Source organism: Muscardinus avellanarius (genome assembly GCF_963383645.1).
Source record: "Muscardinus avellanarius genome assembly, chromosome: 1".
Taxonomy (NCBI): Eukaryota; Metazoa; Chordata; class Mammalia; order Rodentia; family Gliridae; genus Muscardinus; species Muscardinus avellanarius.
Window position 1 is genome coordinate 120,047,960 of NC_137786.1, and position 16,915 is coordinate 120,064,874.

General features: G+C 48.5%; 1 protein-coding gene across 1 annotated transcript in view; it reads right to left on the reverse strand.

Annotated features, from left to right (window-relative positions):
* Nucleotides 1-16,915, reverse strand: part of SORL1 (sortilin related receptor 1) — a gene marked incomplete at its 3' end in the record, with an annotated part of 156,975 nt that overhangs the window by 119,015 nt on the left and 21,045 nt on the right. The window contains exons 3-4 of the mRNA XM_080707083.1: nucleotides 9,403-9,528; nucleotides 2,272-2,433 (exon numbers count right to left, since the gene is read on the reverse strand). Coding sequence (XP_080563209.1) covers nucleotides 2,272-2,433; nucleotides 9,403-9,528 — 288 coding nt within the window. The remainder of the gene's footprint in view (nucleotides 1-2,271; nucleotides 2,434-9,402; nucleotides 9,529-16,915) is intronic.

Genomic DNA, 16,915 nt, shown 5'->3' on the forward strand with positions numbered 1-16,915 from the left:
TTTTTTGAAACAGGGTCTCACTGAGTTGCAGAGGACCTCACAAAGTAGCTGAGGCTGGCTGCGAACTACTACGATCCTCCTGTCTCAGCCTCCTGAATGTTGGGATTACAAGTGTGCACCACCACACCCAGCTTTAATGGTACCTCTTGACCAGAAAACAGTGTCCTTAAATGCTTGTAATGAGTAATCCCAGCTACTCAGGAGACTGAGAAAGGAGAATTGTAACTTCCAAGCCAGACTGGCCATGTTAGGGAAACCCTGTCTCAAAATAAAAATAAAAGAGGGCTAGGATGTAGCTTTGTGGTAGAGCACCCCTATACTAGGAAAGGGAGGGGGAAAAAAACTTGTAATGGATAACAGCATTATTCACAGTGCCCGAAATGTGGAGGCAATACCAAGTATTCATTATGGGATGAATAGATGAGCAAAGCGTGGTATATCCATAAAATGGACTATTACTCAGCCTTAAAAAAGAAATCGTGACACGTGCTAGCAGAGAGACGAACCATGAAGAGAGTATGCTTAGTGAGATAAGCCAGTCACAAGAGGATAAATCATGCACAATTCCACCTAGAGCAGCCAATATCATGGACAGAAGGTAGACTGAGGGTAGCCAGGGGCTGAGAGCAGAGGGACGGAGTTCATGTGTAATGGAGACAGAGTTTCAGTTGTACAAGATGAACACGTTCCGGAGATGGATGGAGGTGATGTTGCACAACCATATGGATATTCTTACCACCACTGAGCTACGTGCTTCAAAATGGTTAAGATAGTGAACTGTATGTTATGTCTACTTTACCGTAATAAAAACAATCAAAGAGAAAAGTAAATTCTGTAGGCTGAGAGTGAAGCTTGGTTGTAGAGCATCTGCCGAAGAGGTACCAAGTACACGGGCCTAGATTTATTTATGGCCAGCACCATAAAGAACTGTAACAGGACTTGGCCATTAAAGCCTACTGCAGGGGACACTGACTAACTGCAGAGCACCAGAGGGCTCAGTCAAACACCCAGAACAGGCCATGGGTAACTGGCTTGTTGATCTTTGCCAAAGCCCTTCAATCTCCACAAATATAACGCCGGGCCTAGCCAACAAGTATTAAGAAGCATAAGACAAAAAAATAACAAAAATCCACCTCCACTGGGTAAACCAACCCAGCCCACAGAAGCTTGGGTTACTCCCCAGGGAAAGCAAAGGTAAACAGATCTGTGTTTTGGTTAAACAACCCACAAGGCAAAATAAACGTGCCAAAGTTCTTCTGAACAAAAGCATTCAAGGCTCACCATCCTACAGGATCTACAAGTTTTACAGGTTAATGCCCTGCTATATTCTTTTTTTGGCATTGAGGACCAAACCCAGAGGTGTTCTATTTTTGAGCTGAGTTTTGCCCCAGCCCTTTTTATTTTATTTTACTTTTTGTAATTTTGAAACAAGGTTTCTAAGTTGTTGAGGGTCTCACTAAGTTGCCAAGGCTGGCCTTGAACCTGGTATCCTCTGTCTCAGCCCCCCAGGTACTGGGGTTACAGGTCACTGTGCTCAGCCAACCAATATTCTTGACCTGGCAAATTTGAACCTAGAGATAAAAATCTATCTCAGGTTTTCTCCTCACCTGTTAGCTTTCTCTCAAACCAGATTCAAAGAGGAAAATACACACATTTTCATTATACCCACACGCTACACACACACACACGCACACACACACACACGCGCACACACACACACACACACACGCACACACACACACACACACGAAGGATAGTAAATTTAATGGTAACTTCAAATATATACATCTGTGGGATTTGGGTTGTGGCTCAGCGGTAGAGTGCTTGCCTAGCCAGCAGGAGACCCTAGGTTCCATCTCTAGCACTGGAAATCAATAAATAAAAGATGAAAGTTGAACAGAAATGTAACAAGAGGTCCCAGAAGAGCTCAGACTCCAGAACTCCATGCAGTACGCTCTGATTAAATTCCAGGGCCTCGATTTACCCCAAGGCCCAGCAGAGGTGCATCTGCAACAAAAGAGGCCAAGTTGGTGTTTAGCTTTTAGACTCTGCCAAGTACCAGTGCCGGTTGCTGGCTGGGACTCGGCCCCAGAGTGCCAGCAGGATATACTTTTCCTTAGCTGTGGTAAGTGAAATACTAGCTCCAGAGGCTAAGCCTCAGACAGGAGGAGGGGGGAGGGGAAGGCGAGGTCACACAAAGGACACACAATCCACCCAGGCAAAGCAGAAAATCCCAGGAACCCGGAGGGCTGTGCTCCGGAAGCTGCTTACCTGCTTGTTGGGGTGAGACCGGTCAAAGCCAAGGAGAAGGTTGGAGGCCTTACTGTGGAGGAGGAGGTCAGCCGCTCGGAATGGAATTGAAAAGCCATGGATGGTGTTGCAGAAGTCAAAAGTGATCCAGAGGTACTGGGCGTAAGCATCTGCAAAGATGTACTGCAAGAAAGAAGCCGTAAACTCAGAGACGTGCCTTCCAGAAAACCAGTCCAATCCACGTGTACTTCCCAATCCACTTCCCAACCCACCTACGGCTGCACGCATGCTGTGGGACCCTGGCGCTGAGTGGGTGCAGGGCCTTGGGGCACCTGCTCTACCTTCCTCCCCGGCTCCCAGCATCTCCTGGCAATGACAAGATGTCCACACCAACCCAGGCTCAGTGAAGAAGGGCTGAAGTACAGGCCTGGGTGAAGTCACAGGGTCAGGGGGTTCAACCAGGTAATGAAGCTGGCCATGCCTTTCTATTTTTCCATTTTGAACCGATTTGGCCATTCTCATCCCCCTAAGGGGTTACTTGGCCCCAATCAGATGGTGGCTATTGGCAGCTGTGATAGAGACATCCTGTTCTTCAGATTAGCCAAAAACAGACAGGCCACTGTCTCTCCCTGCAGCCTTGGAGCAGCTATAAGACAGGCCTTTCTGGGAAAATTACTAGAATAATATCCATCTAAGGAGATAAGCTGCTGCTCCTCCTTGCTGCTATGCCAGGTGACCAGGAAGCTCTGGGGATCCGCTGAGCTGGCCGGCACATGCTGGGCCAGCGCCAAGGTGAGCAGGTCCTCTCCTCATTTCATTTCTGCATGGGTCAGTGACTTTGAACAAGCCCGTCTGGACAGCAGCTGGAGCCTCAAGAGTCCTCTGGGGGCAGGATAGGGATGATTCAATTTAACACTTGCGCTGCAGACCAACCAACCAATGCTAGGCTAGACCGTGATGGAAATCCAGGATCCTTCCCCTCCCTCAGGGCATCCTAACAGAGACAGGCAAGTCCACAGCCAACCACAATTCAAGGGTAAAAGAAATACCACCCTATACAAATGCAGTGTCCTATACAAATCTATTCAGCAAGGGGTGTCAGAAGAGAACAGTGTCAAAGGCAGGTGAGACTTCCACAGGAGAAGATTCTATGTCTGGAGCTGGTTTGAGTTTGGGCACAAAGGAGAGGAAAACGACTATCGCATGAGCGTGATGACAGCCAGGAAAGTAAGTACAGAGGACAGGAGGCCCAGATAAACATGGCAGACCTGAGGGCGGCCCTCCCCAGAAGACCAAGGGTGGCCCAGGTACCAGCCCACAAATCAGAAGCCAAAGTAACAGAGACCCAGCTCACCCACCGCCAGCCATTCACCTCCAGGAAGTCAGTAGTGAAAGGAATCAGTCCAAGGACACCTTCCCTAACTGGCACACCTGCTGCAGACAAGCCCAGCAGAGACCGTCCAGCGCGGAGCCTGGGCTGCCCACGCGCTCGGTGGGCCCATGCTGTTCTCAGGTGTTCTTACTCCTTCTCATCCGCACACTTGCCCCAAACCCAGACCACAAACTTCCCAGGGGCACGCTCTGTGCGTCATACTCCATTTCTTCCCCAGTATCTAATGTAAATCTCCACATTCTACAGAACCCTAGTCAAACCTAACCAAAAAAGGTAGCTAGCGAATATTTTAAAAGCAAAACTAATGGGCACAAATGCATTGTAATAAAAATAATGATGATCCTAGGAGGACCATCATCATTTTTATCCTGAAGAATTCCTCAGAAAGAACCTATTTCTGCTCCCAAATTATCTTGGTTACTGGGGAAGGGAGTGTGCTCAGTCTGAGAAGACTTCTCTAGAAACCTATCTCATGAAATCCTACAGGATCACACTTGTGAATCTTAATCAAGTACCCAGCCATAGAACTTTTTACTACTGATGATAATAGCTAAATTGTTTCAAGAGCACTTAGTATGTGCTAGGTACTAAGATAAAAGTCTTGTGTGCCTTGGCTCATTAGTCCATCGAGTGCTCACAGTGTATCTCAATGTATTGGGTAGTACTGCTACAACCCCTCTTAATAATGAGGATACTGGCCAGGGATGGTGGCATATGCCTATAATCCTAGTAACCGGGAGGCTGAGACAAGAGGATCACAGGTTCAAGGCCAGCCTCGGCAAATCAGCGAGACCCTCAGAAACCTGGCGAGACCCTGTTTCAAAATAATAAGGGCTGGAGGTGTAACTCAGAGAGGGAGAATGCCCTGGGTTCGATCCCCAGCACAAACACTGACAATAATAATAATAATGAGAACACCGAGATGAAAGTGGTAAACTGCCCGAGATGACGCGGGGCGGGTAGTGCTTCCATCCATACATGATGAGGCAAAGCTCAGCTCAGCTCATAGACAGTTCATCAATCCTTCTCTCTCTCCCTCTAACCAAAGGCGGCCTTTCCTGCATTCCACTCAAAGGTCTGGTACTGTACTATTTAACTCACGTGTATGCCCTCTCCTATCCTGCCCCCAGTTTTTTATTGGAAACTCTCCCTGCCCTCACCTTGTACACCACTCTGCCATCCCTCTAGCCTTGGCCACCTCGGACCATGAATCACCTTTGCAGATTTCCTCTCCACATCCTTCTCTGCCTTCTTGCCTTCTCGAGACATGGCTCTTCCCTCCACGCAGCTGCAAGAACAAGTACCGCATGGCTGTTTGGATGTGAATTGGAAACTTGGACCTCAGCGCACCCATGTAGGAGGTCGTGGCACCTTTAAGTGGCAGGACCTCAGAAAAGGCATGTAGGTCCAGTTGGGGGAGCCGCAGGCCCTCCCCAGGCTCCCTAGCTTCCTGTCTTGCCACGTGGCCTCTCCCTCTCCATCACGCTCTGGACATAATCCCGGCCACCGTGATATGATAGAGCCGAGGAGGCCAAGCTGATGCAACCTTTAGCCTCTTCATAGCAACAGAAAACAGCCCAAACCAATGAGTTGTCACAGCCACAGTCAGCTCTGACTCCTCAGAAATTCTACTTTCATTGCCTTCTCTGCATTTCCTCTTGCATGAACCCAGAGGTGCCCAAACTGAATTCTTCAATGCCTTCCTACCAAGGCCAGTTTCTCCTTCTCCACACCCCCAGCCCCATGCGCACTGCATCCCAACTCCACAGAGTAAGGCTTTATTCTCTCCCTTCAGTTCTCACTTTCAAGCAGCCACCTACTCCACTGAGTGTTCCTCTAACATCTTTTCCCAAATGCGTTTTCTTTTTTACTCCCAGAACTACCAGTGTGGCCCGTGGGCCCACTAGAGACCATAGCAAACTGAGGACAGCGCTGAGTTTCATTCATCGTCATGACGCCTAGGACCAGCAGAGTGTGAAATACTTGGAGGGGTTATTTGGGCCATCGCCACCGTGGTCCCCTTCCCAGACTCTTAACCTCTGGCTTCCAACATTTCATAATATTGCTGGGAGATAACTTCCCTAAAAATGCTCCTCAGTTACTTCCCAACTCAAAGGTCTTCCAGGGTCCCCCACAGTCCTCGTGGCAAAGACCGTCTCCCCCTTCCTTGGATGGGGCAGGCAGACAGTGCGCTACAAACCCTCTGCCCCTGAGAAGCGAGCAGAAAGCTACTACACACACCTTCCTCTTGCTTGAAGGCAAGGACCTAACTGGTCCACCTGCTAATGCCCGTGCGCATCCTTGAAGCCCCATCCCTGACCCTAAGCACCCCGCAGAAGCTTTTCTTAATCCCCCCGTCCATCAGCAACAGGCTTCGCTCATCACGGGCACCTGGTGCCCTTGAGTTACAGGACTTGTCGCAATACACACATGATAGGAAAGCACAAAGCATCCATCCCAGCCTGCTTTTGGTCCCTATGCTTTTAAGTTCCTGGTGGCCAACTGCCAACAGAGCTGCCCAAAGCTGCTTCTGACGCCACAATCTCAGGAGCGTCTTTACCTCCAACTTCACTAACCCCGTCTGCAAGTCACTTAATATTGCAGAAAAGCTTCATCCTTTGGCTAAAGCTATTGCTTCCTATGAAAATACAAATACTTCCAGAAAGATAAGAAACTAAGTTATCGGCATGAGTGACTTTCTCCAGCTTTGAGTGCAGGAAGCAAGAGTATGTCAGAAAAGAGTAGAGGAAGCCTGGGGGGAAGAAAGAAAAACAGGATTTTTTTGGTGTTACATAGGACTCGCCTCCGCCTGGAAAAAGGCAGAGTCAGTTCCCACTTCTACTTGAGGCCATGAGGCCTAACTGCACTTCATGGCCCTCTCCAAAGCGCCCCAGGCACACTGAGACATTGCCTGACTGGTCTTGGGGGTCTACGAGGCTGGTAGAACTTCCAGGTGGCTAGAGGTGCACACTAGTTCAGGAAACCACACACAGGGGACTAAGAAGGGGCGGGGGCCTGCAGGCTAATGCAAAATTAGACCCTGACATGCATATATGTCCCCACAACCCTCCATCTCCACCACAAGGTAAAGCCAAGGAAGAGAGCTAGCTGCCCTCCTCCTGTTCCTCCTTCCCCTCCCACAGGCACACATCCCCTTCACTTGCAGGCTGCCCTCTCCTGACATCTGAACTTCCAGAGCTGACAATGCCATTCCCTTTAAGCCCACAGACGGCCCATGGCATGTTTCTGCACTGGTGATCTGCCCGGCCCTAGTCCCTACTATTGACAGAGAGGCACCCAGCCTGTGTGGTTTACTCTGAAAGTGGCAGGTCTGGCGGAGTGATTTGCATTCTGAGGACAAAGGTAAAAGTAACAAAAGCAATCAGCACCATGAGAGTCGCCACTTCCTTCCTGAGATGTCTGGGCACAGCAACAGCCTTCTCTGGGGAATTAGAATCTCAACAGAGAAGGCTGCTGCTTTCCTCCCTACCTCAGATCCAACTTTCGGTAATCCAGAAAGAGGCTCTCTGCTCTCCTGACATCCCATCCCCTCCATCTCCAAGGCAAAACCAACTCACCCAGGACAAATCTAAGATGCATCTCTGCCTAGCAGTACTTGGGCTGCAAACCTGCTACCTCCTCCTCACCATGCAACACCTAAAGCTCTCTCTTACTGTAATCATTCCTGAGCTTCTTTCCCTCTTGTGTCAACACCACAGGCCCTTCTTGGCACTTTCTACAGACCCAATGCTCCAAAAGCTCCTGATCCCCCACCTGCACCCAACCTCTCTGTGCAGGCCCAGAGCATCACCTTTCCTGTCTTCTGACTTGCGGTGTTATCAGCTGCTCACCACAACCCTGCAAGCCGGAAACAAGGCTTCAGCAAGACCGGCTGCACACATCTGTGCCTAGGGTGGGAGGGGCCCCGCTGAGGCTGAAAAGGAGACTCTAGAGGCACAGGACAGCAGGGTGATTTGCAAGGCCATGACTTCAGCCAGAGTGAGCTCTGAGAAGATGAGGAAATATAAGGGCAATAACAATAATCAGATAAGTACAGCCTGATAAAGTGGGCAATCCAAATGTCATTTGCTCCCGGAGGGCAGGAAGCACGAAGGTCCATCCAGAGTGCAGCCAGACTGAACAGCAACTCCTTGGTCTCCTTGCAACTTCAGAGCGCAGAGCAAGGTGCAAGGCAGAGCCCACTCCCCTCTGGGAACCCCCAGGACCAGGCCTGGCTGGCCATGGGGTACGAGGAGGAGCATCAAGGCCAGCCTGTGCTACAGAGCCAGTTCCCTCCAACACCTTCTCCTGCTCTTCATCTCAGGGGAAAACCGGCTGCCCTGGAGCTGGGCAAGAGTACACCTAACTAGGGCTTCACTCAGACCATGAGGGTGAGCTGATGTTTAACCAGTAATATCTACTCTGGTTACTTTTTTTTTTTTTTTTTTTTTTTTTGGTGGTACTGGGGTTCCTGGAAACCCTTCTACTTCCGGGCTACACTCCCAGACCTTTTTTATATTTTTGAAATAGGGTCTCTTATGCCAGCGCAGCTGGCTTCAAACCTGCGCGATCCTCCTGTCTCCGCCTCCCAACCACGGGGATTACAAGTGTGCGCCACCACGCCCGGCTACTCTGGTTGCTTTTTTAAAGCACTCTGTACCAGTTGATAAACAGCTTCAATTGGGAAACCCTTGAGTAGCTGCCCCCCAAATCCCCAGTACCTCCCCAAGTTCTAGCAACTAAAAGGTTAAAATCCTGGCCTGGCAGGGGGCCTCCTGGGCCCAGCTCCCTCCAGATAGGGTCTGTTGTGATTGGTCAAGATAGAGCCACAGTTGCTAAATATTTTGAATGCAGCTCTTGCTAGGTGACCACAGGCAATCTGAGAAGCCAGGCTGGAAGAAGGATCCTAAAGATCTTGTTCACTGGGTTCTTTCTAGATTAACAAAAAGCTACTGCTCCCCTGTCTCTGAAAGATCTTACCACTAAGGAGCTATTCTACAGGGTCTTTTCCCTAGAAGGAGCCATCTGGACCTGGGAAGGAGCTAAATAACCTGAGAGTAGGCAGAAAGTAATCAGATTCAGCTCCCAGAGGGGAGTGGAGGACAGGAAGCCTCAGAGCTGCAGGTTCCTGCCCTCCCTGGCCATACCTGCCTGGGGGTTGGGCTCAAGCTTCCTTTAGTCCAGCTACCTGGGGGTCCTGATGAAGAAATGGAGCCCCCAGACATGCCAGTTTAGAAAACAAAGGAGGGTCACAGCAAGGGCTGGAGGGCTGCTGCCTTGGTTTTCTTTTCTATATCCATGTAGGATTGAGGAGAGAGGGGCACACATATACGCGCACGCGTGCACACACACACACACACACACACACACACACACACACTCTCACAGGCATAATGATAAGGCCAAAGAAGCCAAGAGGTCAGCAGCTGCCCTTAGCAGCCACAGTTAGACTGCAGCCCACACCCTCTGAGTCCTAGTGTACCTGGGAAAGGCCTTTGCCACCAGTGAGTCAAGGTGATCTATTGCTTGGCAGATTTTCTGTGGTTTAACCTGCCCTTGTTTGTCTAGAAATCCGGCCTAACCAGTACTTGGCTGGCCTGATTACGCACAGACCCACCCCGTGAACAGGATGCTGTCACTGATTCCCGGATCAGGGCACTGGCTACCGGACATGCTGCAGAAATTACAAAGGGCTCTTTGGTGCACCCGCTTCAGAGCGGGGATCTGGCCCAAGCCAGGCTCCACCAGCCTGTGCTTACCCGCTTGTTGTCTGCAGGACTGTGGTAGAACTGCGCAATCACCGCTTCACTGCTGTTTCCCACGCCAAAGTTGAGCTTCTCTGAAATCTTGTTGAATGATTTTCCATAGTCATAAGACACATACACCTAGAAAAGACAGAAGGGGAGGAAGAGCAAAGTCAGTTAGAAATGGGACAGAAAGACCTCTATTGTGCCTCCATCTGCCAACATCTGCCCCAGACCCTGAACAGTACACAATAAAGTTGCCAATGTCACCAGGTCACACACAAAAGGCAATCAGGGCACCTCCATATCTGTCCCCAAGCCTGCGGGGGATGAAAGCTAGGGAACACTGCAGCCACCCTCCTCTTTTCTGAGGCAAAATCAAGTCCCTGGAGCAGGAGACACACACAGAGAAGCAATGATAACACCCTCATCATGGGCTGAATAATAAATTGCTTCCAGAGGCAGAGAGAATATGTTCACATAAGGGGAAAAGGGTTGAAAACTTGTTTTGCCATCAGCTGAAATGTCCCCAAAAGGTAATAGAAATACTTCATTCCTCTGCTGGGAAACTTGCTTCTTAGAGTATCCCATATCCAAAGAAAGAAAACCCTTGATGGGTCTCCCACCCAACAGCCCAAGAGATAAAAAAGAAAGACTGCTAAGTGAGGTGAGCATGGTGGTACAGGCCTCTAATATCAGTAAGTGGGAGGCTGAGACATGAGGATCACAGTGGCAGCCAGCCTCAGCAATTAGCAAGATAAAAATAAAAAATAAAATAGGGCTAAGGGTGTAGTCCCTGGGTTCAATCTCTAACATCACAAAAAAGAAAGAGTGCTAAGTGATTGAGGATACACAGACTAAGATAGTAATAGGCTGGGGATGTAGCTTAGTGGTACAGCATTTGTCTTGTATGTATGTATGAGGTCCTGGGTTCAATTACAAACCACAGGGCTTAAAAAAAAAAATCAGTATCAGAATCCCTCTCCTCTCCTCTCCTGCTCTAATGTTCTATGGCTCTGTGTCACAGGAGGCGGCAGTAGTAGAGTTCACAATCAACAGAGACCACCCCTCCACTGCATCCTGGCCTCTGGTGATGCAGTAACCATGGTAATGAGAGGTTAGAAGAACTGTCGCTCACTGAGTGCTCACTATATGCAGAGCTGGTATTACCCTCCTCAAATGAACAAGCTCAGGTAACTCTCACAACAACTCCACGTGGAAATGCAATTCTTAAAATCACGTCACAGAGAAGACAACAAGGGCTTCTGAGATTCGTTACTTGCCACCGTCACAAGGCAGGAAGTAGCAGAGTGGGACCAAGGCCCAGCCTATCTGCCTTCGAAGCCAGAGAACTCAAAGCCATTATCAACTCAGGCCACGGAGGATAACTCCATGGATGTTGTCGGACATTTAGAAACTAGACTTTACTATCTGTGAGATATGAGAGATAATCAAGGGAGTAAAAACAAGTCTGAGAGAAAACTAGAAAATTATTATCTCAGAAGTGACCTGCCATCCCTGCCCATCTGAAACTGTGCCAGGCACCAGACTGACAAATAAGACTAGAAGAAGATACGGTCACCAGAGGGGATGGGCCAGTAAGCACGTCACAAAACCCCGAGTAAACAGTGAAGAACAGAAAGGCTTACCACAGCAACCGGGAGCACAGGACAGGGGCAGGGCATTAACATTGAACAGATACCAAGGTTAGAAGAAGCGAAGACAGCGCCTCTGCCTTTATCTGGGTCACCATGAAAGGGACCAAAAGAATACACAGTGCGTTCCAACCACCAAGCACACGGGCGGCACGGTCACAAAAGCAGCGTTGTGGGAACTCTGCAGGACGCGTGCTCACGCACAATCTAACCGGCAAAATGACCCAGCAGAACCGGCTCACTCCAATTCTTCAAGCCCAGGATGGACTCTGAGTCTTGGTAGGTTCCTAAGTTGCAGCAGCACCCTAATGGCTTCTGGAACAGGAAACTGAAGCCCCTTTTGGCTCTAATGTCCCATAGGTAATCCACTAGATTTATTTCTTGAGGCGCTAAAGTGATAATATGTTTATATCAGGGAAGCATTTTTCAGTATATAATACTCCTTTGTATACATTATCTCTCTTCATCTTTAAAAATCCTGCAAATTAGTCTCCCCTGCAGGCTACCTGGAACAGAGTGAGTAGCCAACAAAGACTTCTATAACAAGTATGATTAGAAATCAAAGCGTGACTAAATGGATGTGCCAACTAAACGAACAAAAGACAGTGAATTGAATGAATCAGGGATGGGCCTAAAGAATACAGTCATCTTTACGGCTGTCCCTCAGTGTCTGCGGGAGATTAGTTCCAGGCTCCCCAAAAGATGCGAAAACCTGTGGATTCTCAAGTTCTTATAAAGATGGCATGGCACTTCCGTATAATCTACCCACATCCTCCTCTATAGTTTACATCACTCTTAGATTACTTATACCACCTCAGACAACAAAAATGCTATGTAAATAGTTGATGTACAGCACTATTTTAAGGAATAATGACAGAAAGTCTATATAAGCTTGGTAAAGATTCCTCTGCTTCTCCTCACATGTTCAACCTGCAGTTCAGTGTGGATGTGGAGGGTGAGCTACAATTATTTCCTTGTCAGAGATAACCAAAAGTAAAACTCCCAGAAGTGACTGCTTGCCCAAGGTCACATTGCTAGTAAGTGACAAAGGGACACTGGTTTCTCCCAATCCCAAGTCCAGCTGTCTTTCCTCTCTGCACGTTACTGTGTTGGAAAATGTTCTCTATACTCACATGTCTGTGTTAAAGAGGAGGGCCACATGCCAGATCCACAGACAGGCAGTGGAGGTGTCCCAGGCAGAGGGAGAGCCTCTCTGAGAGTCTCAACCACACCACTGCCAGCCCCACTACCAAAAAGCTCCTCCTTACTTCCCACCTGCAAACCAAGCCCACCTCTTAGTGCTGGGGCTAGAGCTCAGCAGTAGAGCACTGGCATGTTTGTGGCCCTGGGTTTGAGCCCCAGCATCACAAAAAAAAAAAAAAAAAGGAAAAAAGAAACCATGTCTTTGTCTTTGGTCTTATACTTAACAAAAGTATGTAAGGGCCCATCCAATGCCTGAAAGTTATTATAGACACTCATCTCCCTTGTCTTCTCCAGACTGAACCATTCCAATATGGCACTTCTTTTATCCTAGTGGTAACTTTTCCTTTCTGCAATCCAAATGCTTGGCATACACAATTTAGAGGAGAGGGGGTGATTTGGGCTCATGGTTGCGGAGGTTTTGGTCCACAGTCGGCCAGCTCCACCACTCTGGATCCTTATTAGGAGGAGCATTCAGGTGGAAGGTAATAGAGGAGAAAGCTTCTTAGCTCATGATAGCCCAAACGCAGAGAGAGAGAGAGAGAGAGAGAGAGAGAGAGAGAGAGAGAGAGAAGAGAGAAGAGAGAAGAGAGAAGAGAGAAGAGAGAAGAGAGAAGAGAGAAGAGAGAGAGGAGAGAGAGAGGGGAGAGAGGAGATAGAGGAGAGAAAGAGAGAGAGAGAGAGAGAGAGAGAGAGAGAGAGAAGAGAGAAGAGAGAAGAGAGAAGAGAGAGAGGAGAGAGAGAGGGGAGAGAGGAGATAGAGGAGAGAGAGAGAGAGAGAGAGAGAGAGAGAGAGAGAGAGAGAGAGAGAGAGGCAGCGTGCGAGTGAGCGCGAGCAGGAAAGGGGCCGTTGGTAAGGTCTAGTCCCCGGGGCACGCCCCTAGTAACCTGCCTGCCCCATCTGCCTGTGGTTTTTAACTTTTCCCAGTAGCCCAGTCCATCCTCCATCCATTGATGAGACCTCAGGGACTGATCACTCCCAAAGCCCACCTCTAGACCCTGCTGCACTGAGGACCAAGCTTTCACTATGTGAGCATCCGAGAGACACTCCACATCTAAATCTTAACAATGATGCTCATAATTTTTATTTCTACTTGACTGACATTTTGGCCACCAACTGCACGCGGCAAAGACCATGCTCAGGGCTGGTCGAGGTCCCCACGGTGAGCAGCACACAAAAGGTGTGTGGAGTGAGCCTCAAGAGGGCTGTTGGCTTCACAGCCTCCAGACTGCACCCCCAGGTACAAGTTCTGGCTGGGGCCGCCTTGCTTCAGTCACACAGTGCTGCAGGCACTGTCCACGGTGCTCTTCCAGAGGAACCGGGCCAACACCTTGCGCTCTCTCCTCACCCTGTGCGTCAGCAGTCTGTTTTCACCCCCATGCAGCCTTCTGCACTAATTGGTCCTCTCTGACCTCAATATGACACTATTCCCTAAAGAACAGAATTTAACACGGGAGGAGCTACTAACCCGCCCCAAGCTGCCAGGTCAATCCTTTTCTTACCTATAAAGATGGCCCTTTGAAGTGAACGGTTTAAAATTCTTTTTCTCCCACATTAAAACTATAATAAGAAGAAAGGGGAGGGGCAGAGGAGGCAGGAGGATTAAAGTACACAGAAAACATCTCTCCATCCGGCACTCTTCCGAGCCCTTCACATCAGCACTTCTCAGTGTTTATTAACACGCTCACACATCGCCCTGCGGCACACTGGCCAGATGTAGGTCCTGATTCCTGAAGACTAGGTGGGACCTGAAATTCTGCAGTCTTTTTTTTTCCCCTCATAGTGCTGGGGGTGGAACGCAGGGCCTTGGGCATGTTGGTTAGCACTTTACCACTGAGCTACACCCCTAAGCCAAAAAGTGTGCATTTTTGATCAGTTGCCAAAATATACCCTCATGGCTAGTCTACACACCACACTTTGGTTAGCAAGGTTTTAAAGTTCCATCTCAGTGATAAATGAGAAGACTGCCCTAGTTCAGATCTTCAGTGTCCCCCAAAGCCCAGATGTTAAAGGCTTAGTCAGGGGAGGGGGCGCTACTGGGAAGTGGTAGAGGTTTTAAGAGGTCTACGTAGCAGGAGGTCTGCAGGTCATTGGGATGTGCCCTGGAGGGAGATCATGGGGAGCTTGTCCTCTCGTTCTCTTGACCACCTGTCTCATGATACAAGCTAAGTGGCTCCACCACATGCTTCCACTACTGCCAGCCAGACCCCCTGCCAGAGGCCTCAAAACAATGGAGCCGGCAATCTGGACTGGAAGCTCCAACACTGTGAGCCAAAATAAACACTTTCTCTTTACAATGTGATTGCCTTGGGTATTTCGTTATGGTAAGGCAAAGTTAATTGGCACAAAGAGCAAGAGAAGGTAAACAAGCTGGCCCAAAGTCAGACTGCTAAAGAATTACAGTCAGGATTCCAACCCTGGGGTTCTGACTTCAGAGCTCCTGCTCAGCCAGATGCCAGCCTCCCACAGGCTGGAGTCCTGTGCTACTAACCAGGGCGGCAAGTCCTACCATTCAAGGCATCTTCCCTGGTTGATTTTGATCTGGTAGACACTATCTCAAAAGAACTCTCTTGCCAATTATGTAACATCTGAGCCCTTTGTAAAATATATCACAAGTGAGCAGGAAAAAAGAATTAAGATTAACCATATCTATAGTTCAATTTCATCGACTTACCATAGAAAAAAGTCAGTCTTGCAGGAGCTATACTTCAGGGAATCGCATTGGCTACAAGTTCATCAGCTGAGGATTACTCTCTTTTCTAAATGCTTAAAAGCAAATCATCTGAAATAACAGCTTCCAGATCCATCTTTCTTTCTTTTTTTTTTTTTTTAAAGAAAGGCAGAATGCCACATGCACGTGCAGCACCTCATTTGGATGTGTCTGGAGTCTTGGAAGCTTGACTACCCTACTTTCTCCTACAAATGGACCTCGAGAGCTTGTTTGGAGGTTCTAGCTGAGGAGCGCAGCTACTCCTATAGCCCTAACCAAAGACCGGTCCTCGTCTATTCAGGGAAGGTTGTTCTCTTCAACCCAGCGCAGCTGCGGGAGGGCCACACATGGAGCGGTGAGGGAGGAAGGGGACACCCGCCTAACCAGCCAGGTCAACTGAATCTACCCTGGTGATCAATGGGGTGACAGATGTCACAGCCAGATCGCACTCACATCCCATCTTTCTTTTTTTTTATTTATCTATTTATTTAAAATTAGTATGGGAACCCAGGGGCATTCTGCCATCAAGCTACACCACCCCCAGTACTTTTTATTTTATTTTGATACAGGGTCTCTCTAAGTTGCTTAAATGTGTGATCCTCCTATCTCAGTCTCTCATGGACTAGGATTACAGGCATGCCCTTTTTATATACTAAACATGCATGACCTTGGCTACTCTCCACCATTTAAGTAGGATTTTATCTGTATATATTATTTCCCTTGGGATTCTTCCCCCCCCCCCCCCGGTACTGGGAATAGAGCCCAGGGACATTCTTACCTCCGAGCTACACCCCAGCCTTATTTTTTTTTAATTATTCTTTATTGAAACAGAGTCTCACTAAGTTGCAAAGGGCCTCACTAAGTAGCTGAGACTATCCGCGAACCGTGATCCTCCTGTCTCACCCTCCTGAATGCTGGGATTACAAGCGTGCGCCACCATGCCCGGCTTCCCTTGGGATTTCTGAGGGGCCTTCTGAACCATGCTTTCAGAAAGATTTGGAATGTTACCTCTCCAGCAAAACCAACTCTGCCTCTGAGTCACAGTTTATTTTTGCATTAACTTTCCACATCAGAACATCTCAGTTTCATCTGCCAACTCTTTAATGTAGTTTGTATACAGATGGAGGAAATTTCTGCCATCCCTATTTATTAACTCTGGGCATTAAGTCTCCTTTCCGTTTAATCTTATCTCATCTTTCACTGTAACATAGTTAATCACTTCAAATGTTCAATGGGCTCTTAGTAAGACACACCCAAATATTTACACAGAGCAAAAGCTGGATTGGATAGATTGGCAATACTTTGGAAGACCAACCCTCTTGTTTCACCCAGGACCAAGGGGGTCTTGGTATGGAGAGTTGGCCAACTAGATGTCTAGTGACCGTACTAGTGGCCCCACAGTCTCACACACTGAATACATAATTGGGTCTTAATTCCTATTAGCCCCAAATTTCCCCAATGACATCCTAAGTGACCTGCCTCAAGCAAAATCCCTTTATGCCTCTAAGCTCCTACATGTGCAACAAAACTATAAAATAATGATTAAGTTCTTTTACCTGTCTTGCAAAGACTATTTCCTGGACAAAGAATTGTTTAAATACTTAAAAACCCCAAGGAAGATTTCTCAACACAGAACTGCTCAGAGTTGGCTGCTGTTCCCAAAAGGGATGCCCAGGAGCCGTGATCGGTCTGAACGTGCACACAGGTGCTGCCAAGTATCAGGAGCCAGCCAGCAGCCATTGTGGCCATCTGAAGCCATAGCTGATGCTTGTGAATGCTGAGCACAGGTATAAATGGGCTCAAGTCTTTCCCCAAGAAGTCTAGCCCTTCTCCAGGCATGATACCCAGCCTGGCCATCAGCCACAGTGGCTTCCCACACTTCCTGCTCAGAACCTGCCCAGGCCAAAGCTGCTCATCATTACAGCCAGGCTGTCCTTGGCCCACCCTTTCTGCAGCTGCCCT